The following is a 12927-nucleotide window of genomic DNA, read 5'->3' on the forward strand; positions in this document are numbered from 1 at the left end:
GGTCTTTTGCAGAGATTCAAGCGGTATGTCCTCTTTGAAAATCGTAGAAATCTTGTGATTATTCACCTTCAAAAGACGCAACTTCTTTGAGCTGTTCTCGGAGAATTGTATCTTCTTGGCGGCTTCATCCAATAAACCCTTAACTGTATCGTTTTTATTGGGATACAATACCAATTCTTTTTCCTCCTTAAGGTCATTTGAAACCCAAATGCATTTGAATTGTTTCTTATTGTCAAGTTCATGGATGCTGAGCGACAGTCTTTGATAGAAAAGCTTTTTGGTATTGCTTTGCTTAGTGGACACTAACATATCTTTAAGACAACCCTAAAAAGAACAAAATATATAAATTAATAAATAGAACAATATCTAGCTGAATAGATCACTAGATAGATATATAAATAACCATCAAATTCCAAAACTCACTTTCTGGTTATATTGAATCGCAGTGCCTGGTTGATCCTTGTAGCTACCGGTACAAGTAAAGAACTGCAATTTATTTGGATCTGTATTTAAACGCTCGGCCACAGCTTGTGCCATTTGATCGTATGTATAACGATTCGAAAGCTCTAGCACAATTTCCGGTTCGTTTGGATTGGTTTTGTCGCAGAATGTTATTTCCACTCGATACACCAAATCGTTAAAGTAATCAATGACCGTGGGTAATTCCAATTTCGGATCAATATGTTCCTTTTCGAAAATCAAAATATAACCCTGGAGACTGCCGCGATCAGCGTTGTCGGGATGTAAACACAAAACGGTCTCTAACGATTCATTCAAATTGGTGATCTTTTGATCGTTACACTCATCAAATACAGTCAATTCGGTGTCGCGCTCAAAGCCCAAGTGTGTGTTAATATCGGGCACTAGTTCAACTAGCCGCTTGCCCAATGGCTGCTGAGAACAACCTATATAGTTGAGTCGCTTGTTGCGGGCATCATAATACTTGAAAAAGATTAAAACTTCTTTTTTGGGATCAAATGTCGGCAGTGCACGACTTGGCTTATCGGGTGGAGCCAATTCCAAAAATATAACCCAGGGTTTCTGTGAACTAGCGATTTGTTCAATCGAGCGATTACCCTCTCGCTGGAAATCGAAATAAAGAAACTTTTGTGTTTGTGTAACGTACATTATCCAAACACGCATGCGTTCCTTAGGTACACAAAATGATCTAACAAATTGATCCATCATTTCCTCAATAGTCTGGGTCTGTTTCATTTTGAATAATCGCTGGTGCACCTTGTCCAAGTCAAAGAGACGTCGCTTTTGCTGGGCCTCAAAATACTCCTCCAGTATTACATGTATGGATACATACAAATTAGCCTCGCTGCGTTCTTTGCGCCGTGCCATCTCAATGCGTTTCTCCAAATCCAAACGTTCGACTAGTTCACTGGGTATATCATGTTCCGGTATATCGCTGAGTACACGTTCAATTTCCGACTTTCGTATGTAGACCAACATATAAGCATTGCTACATTTAGCATGGAACGATACTTCCTCATCCATTCCACCATAATTCATTTCGATTGCTTCATTTTTCCTACAGCTGCATACCACATCATCATCAAACTTATACCATTTACCATCACATTTGGGATTAATAAAGACAACATAGTGACCTCCATGATTATCACCCGAATGCACTAAAACAGCATGTAATATGTATTCTGCCTTAGTATCGCCTTCTTTCTCGAGAAAACGATCAAGATCGATTTGTTCATAGAATTGAAAGCGATCGTTATATTTAATCGAACTATCGGTAACGGGATCGTATTGAAAACGCATTAAATGCAAGTGTAAAACTGGCGGGAATGAAGTGAAATGTACACCCTTGTTGGCTTCCTAATGGGAGAGATAAATAATAATTATAAATACATAATTTTAAAAGCTATAACATATAGTCTAACTTTTATACGAAAAAGGGATCTTTGAAATGAGCCCATTGAGCTAAATAGCACCCTTACTGAGGTAGCTCTATATAATCTCCTTTAAAACAGTGTAGGGCTCACATTGTCATGCATTTATTTTAAGAAGAAATCAAACAAATTATTAAAATACTTCTTGTGTAAAAACCTAAACCAGCAGATAAATTTGTTGTACGAGAATAATTATCCAGTACGTCCCACTATTATTTTTTACAATTTCATCAGTTTTGCTCTAAGTACAGTTTTATAGACAAATGAATGAAGATATTACGAATCGAAAGAAACTGCCTTCGAAATGTATTAAATGTAAACAATTTCTTTATCCATTACGAGTTACTCCGCTTTAATCCGAAAAACTAAACTAACCAATTACATAACTACACCAACAAAATAACACAATAATATCTGACTCGCTTGACCACTCACCTGTAAACCATGAACGCCGGCATCATATTTATTATCTCCCTCCAATGTTTCTGGTGTTATATAATCTTGAAATGATTCATAAATATCCTTTTTATCCTTAATATTCAATTGTATATCGTAGAATGTTTCGTAGCGAGTACTATTATAATCGACATTCTTACACTTGATGTACGAAGACATTTTGCCTTCGAACAAACCCGGAATGGTACCTTCTAAATTGGTGCCCTTCATCTTCGACTCCAACTTATCGAGTAGAACACGTAGAAATTCTTGAACATCGTGTTGCATAAACGAATCGAGTGTTTCCCAACCAAAAGACTTTGTTAGTTTTTTGGTGCCGACTGGTTTATCACTGAATTGTAGTTCATGGAAAACGCGCTGCAGTGAAAGACCTACCGATTTGGTGCTATCGTCTGCCTCAGTGGGTATTTTGTAGACGGCTCTACGTAGTTGATTGGTGAAGTATAGAGTCTGTAGGAGGGAATTCATGTAACAGGTGGCGCCTTGATTCTTGAGACCCACATAGCCCGTATGTTTCTTAGAATCCCAGAGAACACCATGAGGAGCATCGGCGTGAACAAATACTTCTAAAGTAATGGCGCCATTGTGGATGTAACAATTTTCAGGATCTTGCAGTTCTTGCCAGGTAATGAAATTCGAATAACCGTAGTCATTCTCCTTGGCATAGAACAGATGTTTGATGCGCATACGTGAGAAGGGTTTAGCACCCGGCTTATGACTCTTCAAACGCAGATCGGCAATGGCATTGCAAGACCACGAGGGTGAATCATTTTCACCATTACACTGTAGAAAGAAGCCTAGAGCCCGCTCATTGGGTATGACCATGATTTTCCAGGGTAACATGCGCACATACACAGGTGGCGATAGCTGTTGTGTCTTGAGTTGGGCAATTTTTTCCACCGTATACGAGAAGGTGGCTTCCGAACGGAATTCGTCCTCTTTGGGACCGTCGTCGAGCGCTGTCATTTCTTGCTCGTTTGTATAGGGTGAACCAGAGTCGGCTAATAGCTGCTGGGGTGGTACATTACCATTCTCATTGGGCAATTGTTGTTGACCGCCCGCCGTGGGTGGCAAATGTAATTTCTGAAGATGCTGTTGTTGATGTAACTCAGCACCGGGTAAAGAATCGATTTCTTGTATGTCCATAGCTTCCATCGATTGATCTGGCTCAATTTCCATTTTCTTTGCTACTCACACTTGAATGGCGTTTTGTTTTTCTTCTTTTTTTGCTTTATTTTGTTTTAATTTTCTTTTTCTGCCTGCTTCCCTTGTGACACAATGCGTTCTCGCTGGTTACTCGACCAAAAGGAATTGCGTTTTATATTCTTTGTAACAGAAATTAATAATGAATGCAATTTTCTTACAATACTCAAAGAAGATTTTCTTATGTATAGTTCTTGGTGCAAAACTTCCACAATTATTTTTTTCTTGATTTTTTTTCTGTATTATTTTCGTTTTTGTATTTCTTCTGGTTGTATCTTGTGTATGAGTAGAGTGAATCTCGTTTTTTAGTTTAGTTTTTCTACCTCGTTGTTTTGATTGCTTTTCTTCTTTTGTTGTTTTGTGACGGACGACCTTTGGAAAAACGACAACGATGATTATAATGATGAAGATGATGTTGTATAGAGGAGGATATGCACGCACCCACCAAGAATTATTGTATAAACGTCAATGAAGAACAACAGCAACAATACCACAAGCAAATTTTCAGCACACAAAAAAAAATAGAAGAGAATAAGAAAATATATTATTTTTTATTTGACTTTTTAAATGCCAATTTAATTATTAGTTTTTCTAATGCTTAAACTTTTAAATGTGGAAAAATTAATAGAAATTAATAAAAATATTGTGCTACTTCTGCACAAATCTCTTCCTTCTTCCACACACAATGTTGGCGAAAATGTGTTCGTTCTATGTTCTTTTTGAACTTTTGCGATTTTTCTTTTATGCTTGATATTCTTTATCTGTCAAAATTTTTTTCAATTCTTTTTTACGTTTTCGCAATTTTCATTGTGCTTTTTGTGAAATAATTATACAGCAACAAACGTTCAAACGAACGTGTAGGATTTGAGACGAGGTTTGAAACATATTTGAACATGAATCAAACAAACCTATTCACAGTGTGTTGTAACAGTGTCAAACATGTGTAAATAGGGAAACCAAAAATTTTCAATTAAAGAGGCTAACGATGAATCTTTTTAATAATTTTCTCTACTTAGGTAATTTTGAAAATTGTCAACCAATTTTACACATTTTCATCTTTTAGCTGTTAATATATACAGTATTGTTCGAAACAACTACTATTTGCACTTCGTATGAAAATCTTTTTTCCTTTTAAGTTCCAAATAATATAATGCAATCTATGAGCTTTAGTTACTAGTGTAGTTGGTAAAGATTCCTACTTGGATTCACCAGCTGCTATGTTTTTTAAACAGCGAGTTCCGACCTTATATTTTAAAACGCCTAACAGCTTCTTTAAAGGATTTGAATTAAAAGTTTTTGTAGGGAAATTAAAAAAAAATTGAGAGCTATTACAAGAAATTTAATTGTATTTTTATATTAACATCTAGACTAACTCTATTCGCGAAGAAACAAGATCACAGCCCATCATTTTGCTCTCCATGCTTTATTGGGCCTTTGCTAAAGTGGTTATAATATATTTTTTTCTTCCCGTCTTTTAATCTAGAATATTCTGTCTGAATTTAAGAAGAAAAATTTGGACCCGTCTTTAATTAAAACGGATTTTTATTAATATGGCATAATTTCTTACAATATCCTACCTAAAATTTAATAAAACTTATGAAAAAATGAATGTGGCTGTGGTCATGTTTTTTTGATGTCAAAACAGAAATAAAATTGGACTGCTTTACTTCCTGAAACATTCGTAGCCAACCAATTGAATCATAGGGTTGATTATAGCAAAAAGACACGCAATTTTTATCCGATTTTCAGTATGATAATGAACTTAAAACCGTGGCAAAGTTGGTCTAAGAGTAGCAAATTTGTTGACTGTCCTTCAAAATGTCCTAACTCAAAACTCTCAGAGAATCTATTGGTAGTTTTGAAGGTTCAGGTAAAGACTTGCTGTTATAACAAACAAAACATAAAAGCTGGTGAATGGATAAAAAGAGGCCAATGTATACTTTTCCAAAGAGCTGAGCAACGCAGAATCCGAATCTAGCCTCAGAATTTCTTCATAGCGTCATATTTTCCAGATATTGTGACTTAAAGATTGAAAAACCTAGTTTTTCGATATATTTGAGACGTAAAATAACAAAGTAGAGATATCTTTATTGACAATATTCATTATGTCAACTGAGAGTTAAAAACCTCTATAATTAGATATTGCCTTTAATTATTTTTTTTTTCAGAAGGTAGCCTTTACATAAATCGATCATTTACTATAAGAATGGTTAAACTCAAAATTCGTATTTTTTGAACTTTGTGTTACAAAATATGGACCGTTTAATAATGTCAATGTTAAAATTGCATACATTTGATAAGTAAAAGCTTAGTTTAAATTCAGATTAGAAATAAAGAGTGCACTCGAAAAATATGCTACGTGTTCATTGTAAAAATCGTTTTATATAAGTAATAACATTAATGTTCAAGTTTATTACCAACAAATATCTTACAATTTTGTTGATTGATTAACTTAAAATTCAATTTCATTAGTTCTTAGTTCTTTTTTTACACATTTTGTCGATTTTTCAACGAAATTTGCAACTTTTTCAAATTTCTTTATATTTTGAATTGACTATTGATTGAATTCTTAAATATGGGATCAAATACGGTGCAGTTTTAAAAATAGAAAATTGGGTACTTTGAAAACCCATGTAGCTGTTATAATTTAATATTTTATTAATAATTCCTACGGCGTAAAAAATAAACATTTTGGATGAAAAAGTGACTTGTATCAATATAGTCAACTATTCCTTTCAAGTTAGATAATAAAAAATATATATATTTCGGGGAATTTACTTTCTAAGAGTGGAAATAGGTATTAAATATTTTACAAAATTTCGAAGATCCATTTTCGTTAGTTTTACAAATTCTCCATTATTAGACAAATTAAGAATACAATGAAGATGAAATTTGGCATAACATTGCTAAAGATTGTGATGAAATGACACCAATTAATACTGCTCGTAAATGAATTAAAAAGCACAAACGTACGCACCTCGTTTTTCGAGTGCCCCTCTTATCTTACCAGCTTATTATAACTTTGCGTTGAAAATATTTTCATACAAATTATTGAAATTACAAAAACAATTTATATCGAAAATGAAAATATTTTTTATGTTAGAATTAATATCAGACATGATTTTTTTTTTTTTGGTAACCGTCTTTATTTTAGCCAAATATTTTTCTAAGTCAATGCACTGTGTTGTTTTCAGAAATTTCATACAATTAAACAAGTATGAAGGTATGAGAAAAAACAGTTTTGTTGCAACTAATAGTAGTACTAATTTAGCGATTTTGCTTAAGATACAAAAGAATATCTAAAAACGGCTGCAATTGCTGTCAAAAATTTGCAAATGCAGTGACGCCAGCAGCGGGTTACTAACTTATATTTTTTCTATTTTCCTTTTACACTATTTTTTCTTTCTTTTTACTTATTTATACCGCTACAAAAAAATACATATATATTTGATATTTTCATAGAGATTATGCGAAATTAATCATGTTTTAAAGTATACATTTATAACAAAATATGTTTGTTATAATGATAATTAGTATAATAAAAATACTATTGTTCTTTTTTATACCAAATATTAGCTGCGTTTCATAAAACACACTCACTTTTTTCGTATATAATATATATTTTTTCTTTTGGAGTCGGTCGGTCGGCAGCAGCAGCACAATCAAAGTATTTTTCTTTTTGTTTGATTTTTTTACCGTGTTCTCAAAACTCGTTTAAAATCTAACGAAAATTTCTTAAATAAGCAAAGTTAATTTTTGTTCACTTATTTTCACTTGATATACGTGGTTTTCGTCTATTAATTTCCACAAAAATTTACATTTTAAGCAATTTTTTTTTATTATCGAAAATATTTTTGCCGTCACGTCAGTTTGATGGTAATGGAATTGCAAACTAAACAGTGTTGTTAACATAGGGGTTGAGTAATGAAAATCTCTAAAGGTGTTTGTTGGGAAATCGCTTGAAATAAATATATATTTATGTTTGCTTTTTTATGGATTCGGTTTTTAAAATGTTTCCACTGACTAGAAATCTACTAGATTTGCGTAAACCTCTTCAAGGTGTTTCCATTAAGTTTTTAATATTTGAATGTTCGAACAAATTCTGTAATATTTTTACAGGTAAATTAATTTTTTACACAGATCCTTTTCATTTTAAATTGTCCATTACGTATACATTGAATTTCTATAGTTGAATCAATAATCGTTCAAATCGAGCTTTGTACAAAACATGAAAGAGTGGCATCTCTATATTTCTTATCAGTTTTTTCTCCTTTTTAAAATATGATATTTAGTAAAACAAAAGTTATGGCATCTCTACATTTCTTATCAGTGATTGTTTTGTTCTTCTTTTATTTTTATTAATGAAAACAATTCTGTCTGTGGTTGTGCATCAAAATGTGTTTTTTAGTCTGATGTAAATGTAATCAATAAAAAATAAATTAAAATTATTCCAAAAACGAGTAATGTAAGTGTAAACGAAAATAAAATGTGGCTTTTTATAGTGCTGACCCTAGTATTGTCACAAAGCCAAAAGGCGGGTACCACAAATCATTATGCACTAAAAGATGATGGTATCATCAAAAGGCGCCTCGACTCCCCCTTTCATTTAAGACAGCCGGATAATCTTTATAGTTTTATAGAACAAATACGTTACACGGAAAGTGCCGAAGAGGCGTTTCGAAAAATGCAACGTAAACGCAGTACATTAGATGATCATATTGTCATAACAGACCAGTTGTTGCAGATCATATTGGAACGTTCCAAATGTGTGAGAATGTATGTGAAAATGACGGGTTTAAGTGATTATTTGCGTACTACGGGGGCGTCCATGAAAAGGCTGAAATTTCCCGAAAAACTGGAAACAAGAAAGGAGTCGAAGGGAGTGGATCCCATTTGCCGGGATTATGCTGAACTGCAGACGTCACGTGATAAATATGCTCACTTGAAAAGTTTCAAAGCAGATACTTTAAAAACGTTGAGTATAGAACGTGAAGAGAATCTATTAAAACAAGAAGTGGGTTTGAAAGATGCCGAAAGTGTTACCGAGACCATACACGAGATTTCGGTTAAAGGTCTGGCTAATAATCCCACTTCATGGAAATTCCATATGCTGGGTTCCTACTATTGGCGTTTAACGGGTCATGCCAAAAATGCCCTAGACTGTGCTCGTCTCTCGGTAATGCTGGCTCCTGAAGAGAGTAAAGATATTCCGCTACTTAGTTTAGGCACAATTTTGGTAAGGGCTAAGCTGTGGGATGATGCAGAGACAATTTTGAATGAGGCTATTAAATATGGTCCGAAACATGGTGAAAATTACATAGCTTTAGCTACACTACTGGCTTTAAAGCATGACTTTAAAAGGGCCAGAGAAAATTTTCACATGGCCGAAAAACTGGATGTGTCCATGTTTAATAATTCTTTAAAAATGCGTCAATACATTGAATGTTTGGAGCCATTGGATACAGATGCTACTAAATTATTCGGTTTTGTTAAATACATGCTAAGAGAAATCAAAGAGGTCAGTAAATTAAGGCAGGAGATTTCACAATACCAGAATAAGATTATACAACAGCAGGTAAATTTAAATGAAAATATATTAAAGGATAACGTTTATTTATTTTGATTCAACTTTTTATATTCTTAGACACCTTTGGCTTCACGCTTTACCGACAATGATCCTCAATTGAAAGCCGATCTTTTGAAACGTTTTCAATATTGCAGCACACGCAAGTCTACGGAAAATCAAGAGCCGGTATTATTTTGTGATTTTTATTCTGATTTGCAAATGCAATTGGAAAGTAAACAATTCGATGCTGAACTGCTGGATTGGCAGGTGAATCGTTACATTAGTCATTTGTTTGAAAAGTTTCCATTTGAGTATAAAAAACAATTGGAAATACTTTATAATAATGTTAAGGCCGTGTCGCCCACAAAACTGGGAGTTTATAGCATGTAGTTTAAGGGATACTTTTAATTTTAAATGAAAAATTATTAAGATTTAAAGTATATATTTAGTTCTTTAGTTAAAGTTTATATTATCTTTAGATAAGGTTTAAAAGGCCTGTTAGTCAATTAATCTATAATTAGCAGGTTAAGCGGAAAGGTCTGATATTAAATAAACCATTAAAATTTGGAAACAAGTTACAAAATAAATTTAGAAACATTACTGCATGAAAATGGTAATATTAGCATTTAAACCAGCTAATGTTTTAAAATTAAAAGCAAAGCTTAAGTTCAACACTAAACGTTTTTTTTTTTTTTAATTTTAAGATTTGTGATATCATATCACTGATATGTTTCTTTCGGCTTAAGAGTGAGAAGTTATAAATGTGTTTTATAAAATGTATATAATTTAATAATTCTGTAGCTCTCTAAATATATTATAATAATAAACTAATAAAAACAATAATAAAATACTCTTTTTATAATAAAAAGTACTCTTTTTATAATAATATTTAAAAAAAAAACTTAAGTTTTTGCAGTTTTATTTGATAGATAATTCATCAAATTTAATTTCATTATTAACTTCATCTATTGCAAAATTAAACTTAAACCCACTGCCAGAAGTCAACTGTAAATTGGTTGCTTTAAAGTTACTAGCATCTGTTGTTTCCTTAGGTTGTTGTTCCGATTCTTGTGTTTGATTTTCTACAGCGTTGCTGGGATTAAAATTAAATTTAAAATCTTTAACCCGATGTTAAGATGGCGGATTTTTTTACAAAACTAGATTTTTTATTTACTTCAGTAGAATTTGTAAATTTGATTTGTTTAGGAGCTGAAAAGAAGTAGTAAATATTAAGTTAGATTTATTTTCATAAACAATAATTGGAAGATCCGAAGAATTTAAAATACTAATTTTGTTATTTTATTGAAAATATCTTATTATCTTCGTCCTGTTCTTTGAATATATGAAAGCTTTATCCCAAATAGCTGGTGGATCGCCCAAACTATGATCATTTAGTTTTTGCAGTTAACATCCACATGGTCTTCTTGTCGATGTTTTTCAGATAGACAAAACTGTTTTTATTTTTTGTCTTTCCTATTGCACTTACCTAAACTCATTTTCTTTTCCTCCTCTTTCATCTTGGCCCGGGTAATCGCCCATGGCAGCTTTCATAACCTGCCGCTTTTTAATCAAAGGAGCACTATTACCTTTAAGAACTTTTAAATTCTTAATAGTATCTTCAGCTGTTAAGACGAAAGTTTGGAGACATTAAACTAATACTCATAATGTATAGAAACATTTCTAATTTCCCTACTTACCCACTTTTTGTGATAACTTTCCCGAATTTAAAGCATTCTCCAGCTGATGAACACACCAGCAAAGTTCCAACTCAAATTGTGAATCAGTATCGCTGTTATTAGATTTGACGGTAGGAGTTACAATTGGCATAGGTGGCCTTAGAGATTTGGGCTTCTTCATTTTGTTCATTTTCTTTAGGAAATGTATTTATTTATAATATAATAAAGATCAGGATTTAAAAAATTAATTTATTTACTTTTTGTATGTCGTGGTCGGCAAAGATCTAAGTCTACAAAAAATTACGGCGTTGCATGCTGACACAAAAAGTGGTGGCGGCTTAATAACAACTGTAAGGTGGCAAAATGTTCTGCTATTTTTTGTGAAAGAAAAATGGGTTTTTTGTGAAAGAAAAATGGGATTGAAAAGCAGTGTTTTGGAAGATATTTGTTATATATAAAATCTTTTTGAATATATTTTAGAACCGACAAAAGTATAGATTATAGAGCAAACTTATGTACTTACTTCTCTTATGAAAAATAACGGACAAATCTCTTCACTATTAAACTTACTAAACACACCATTGTTTTAGTCTGGCAATGCTTTTTTGACACCTAAATGTCATGATAACACAAAAAATCCACAATAAATATGAATAACAAAAAGAAATTAAAAAAATCGAACGAGCAACGAAACGAAACACGATAAAATAATCTGCTTTGTCAAAAAACTATAGAAAATCTATTTTTTTAACGAAAACTTCTACAAGAAATTATAAATTTTTATTAATATTTGCAGATATTTACAAAATAAATTAAAACATTGTATTAACAAATTAAGAATTTAGCTATTCAAAATAGCAAGTGTTAAACACAACACGCCGACATAATGTTTTCTTAAAATAGTACCAAAAAAGGTAAAAATAAAAAAAAGAAATATCCAAAACTTATTGAAAACTCAACAAGCCTATAAAAACGGCCCACACTCAAAAAATTTGCACTGAAGAAAAAAATTAAGTAAAATTAATAAAGTGTATGAAAAAGAAAAATAAAGTTAACGAAACAATCGAATAGAATTAAATAATATAAAGTTATAAACGAAATATTAAAAAATAATATAAATAAGAAAAATTAAAAAAGTACAATTTGTTCAAAAAGTGACGTTTTGCTGCTGCTGCACATTACGAACGCACCGCCATTCAATACAATCTTTAAATAATACTACGAATAACAGAGAGGGAAGAAACGTAAAATACTTTAAGTTTATTTAGGAACACAGAATAAATTATAAACAACAGCCACAAAATGTCCCGACCAAGACCAAAACTTCATATGACCATACAAAAAGAACCGGAACCAGAATTGTAAGTTTTTTCTTTCTTTTGATATTTAGAAAGTATTTAAAGTTATTCGTTTTGTTTTTTAGAGTTCCTCCCCCGTAATTTAGATTCTAGCACTACTATACAAATTGGAGATCGAACCTTCGAAATTGATGCTGATAGTCTAGAGAAAATTTGCGATTTGGGTCGTGGCGCCTATGGTATTGTTGAGAAAATGCGTCACGAACAAACCGGTACGGTAATGGCGGTGAAACGCATTACTGCTACCGTCAATCGTAAAGAACAAAAACGTTTACTTATGGATTTGGATATATCGATGCGTTCCAGCGATTGCCCTTATACGGTGCACTTCTATGGTGCCCTATTTCGTGAGGGTGATGTATGGATTTGTATGGAAGTTATGGATACCAGTTTGGATAAGTTTTATCCAAAAGTTTTTAAGAATAATCTTATTATGGAGGAGAGTGTTTTGGGAAAGGTAAGTAAATTGGAAAGAGTCAAGCACCTCTATGTATGTAGTTTCTGAATGTTCTCTAAATGTCTAGCCGAAGATTTAATCCTATTTGCATCAAACTTGATAATAACAAATGAAAACGAGAAAATTGTTATCAAATTAAATCTCTCGAAGTCTAGTAGTTCTAGGTTTTGGTACTCATTTATTCTATATCCGTTCCATCCCACTTGTAGGAAAAGTTTTATACATAATTTCAATTAATACCTTAAATGAGAGAGCAGTCTCGCTTGTCTCACAACAGTAATGGTTTATCAAAGGGCCT

At 32.4% G+C, this 12927-nt stretch overlaps 4 protein-coding genes across 6 annotated transcripts in view; 2 read left to right on the forward strand and 2 right to left on the reverse strand.

The window, feature by feature from the left end:
• LOC119611343 (ubiquitin carboxyl-terminal hydrolase 7) overlaps positions 1–7458 on the reverse strand; it is an 8982-nt gene extending 1524 nt beyond the window's left edge. Inside the window, exons 1-4 of one of the 3 annotated variants that reach the window (XM_037966888.1) lie at positions 7173–7458; positions 2349–3944; positions 424–1839; positions 1–324 (exon numbers count right to left, since the gene is read on the reverse strand). The exon at positions 1–324 is cut by the window's left edge and continues 1524 nt beyond it. In XM_037966888.1, coding sequence (XP_037822816.1) covers positions 1–324; positions 424–1839; positions 2349–3548 — 2940 coding nt within the window. In that variant the 5' untranslated portion in view covers positions 3549–3944; positions 7173–7458. Of the gene's footprint in view, positions 325–423; positions 1840–2348; positions 3945–4224; positions 4306–7172 lie in introns of those variants that run through there. The other 2 variants (XM_037966889.1, XM_037966890.1) reach the window with 2 other exon arrangements.
• A 477-nt stretch (positions 7459–7935) lies between these two features.
• On the forward strand, positions 7936–9967 carry LOC119611340 (tetratricopeptide repeat protein 17-like). The gene is made up of 2 exons (XM_037966883.1): positions 7936–9147; positions 9217–9967. Exons 1-2 carry the CDS (start codon positions 8059–8061, stop codon positions 9526–9528), a joined length of 1401 nt encoding a protein of 466 aa, XP_037822811.1. The 5' UTR covers positions 7936–8058; the 3' UTR covers positions 9529–9967.
• A 45-nt stretch (positions 9968–10012) lies between these two features.
• On the reverse strand, positions 10013–11185 carry LOC119611341 (UPF0488 protein CG14286-like). Its single transcript, XM_037966884.1, is given in 6 exon segments — positions 10013–10260; positions 10262–10347; positions 10625–10664; positions 10666–10760; positions 10836–11007; positions 11072–11185. Coding segments are annotated over 5 exon segments (594 nt in total). The 5' UTR covers positions 11005–11007; positions 11072–11185; the 3' UTR covers positions 10013–10056.
• A 931-nt stretch (positions 11186–12116) lies between these two features.
• LOC119611331 (dual specificity mitogen-activated protein kinase kinase 3-like) lies at positions 12117–12692 on the forward strand. Its single transcript, XM_037966874.1, has 2 exons — positions 12117–12175; positions 12218–12692. Exons 1-2 carry the CDS (start codon positions 12117–12119, stop codon positions 12675–12677), a joined length of 519 nt encoding a protein of 172 aa, XP_037822802.1. The 3' UTR covers positions 12678–12692.
• Positions 12693–12927: the final 235 nt, after the last annotated feature.

Source organism: Lucilia sericata, unplaced genomic scaffold (genome assembly GCF_015586225.1).
Source record: "Lucilia sericata isolate MDLA Ls3-8-SP2 unplaced genomic scaffold, ASM1558622v1 Contig001423F_arrow, whole genome shotgun sequence".
NCBI classification, from domain to species: Eukaryota; Metazoa; Arthropoda; class Insecta; order Diptera; family Calliphoridae; genus Lucilia; species Lucilia sericata.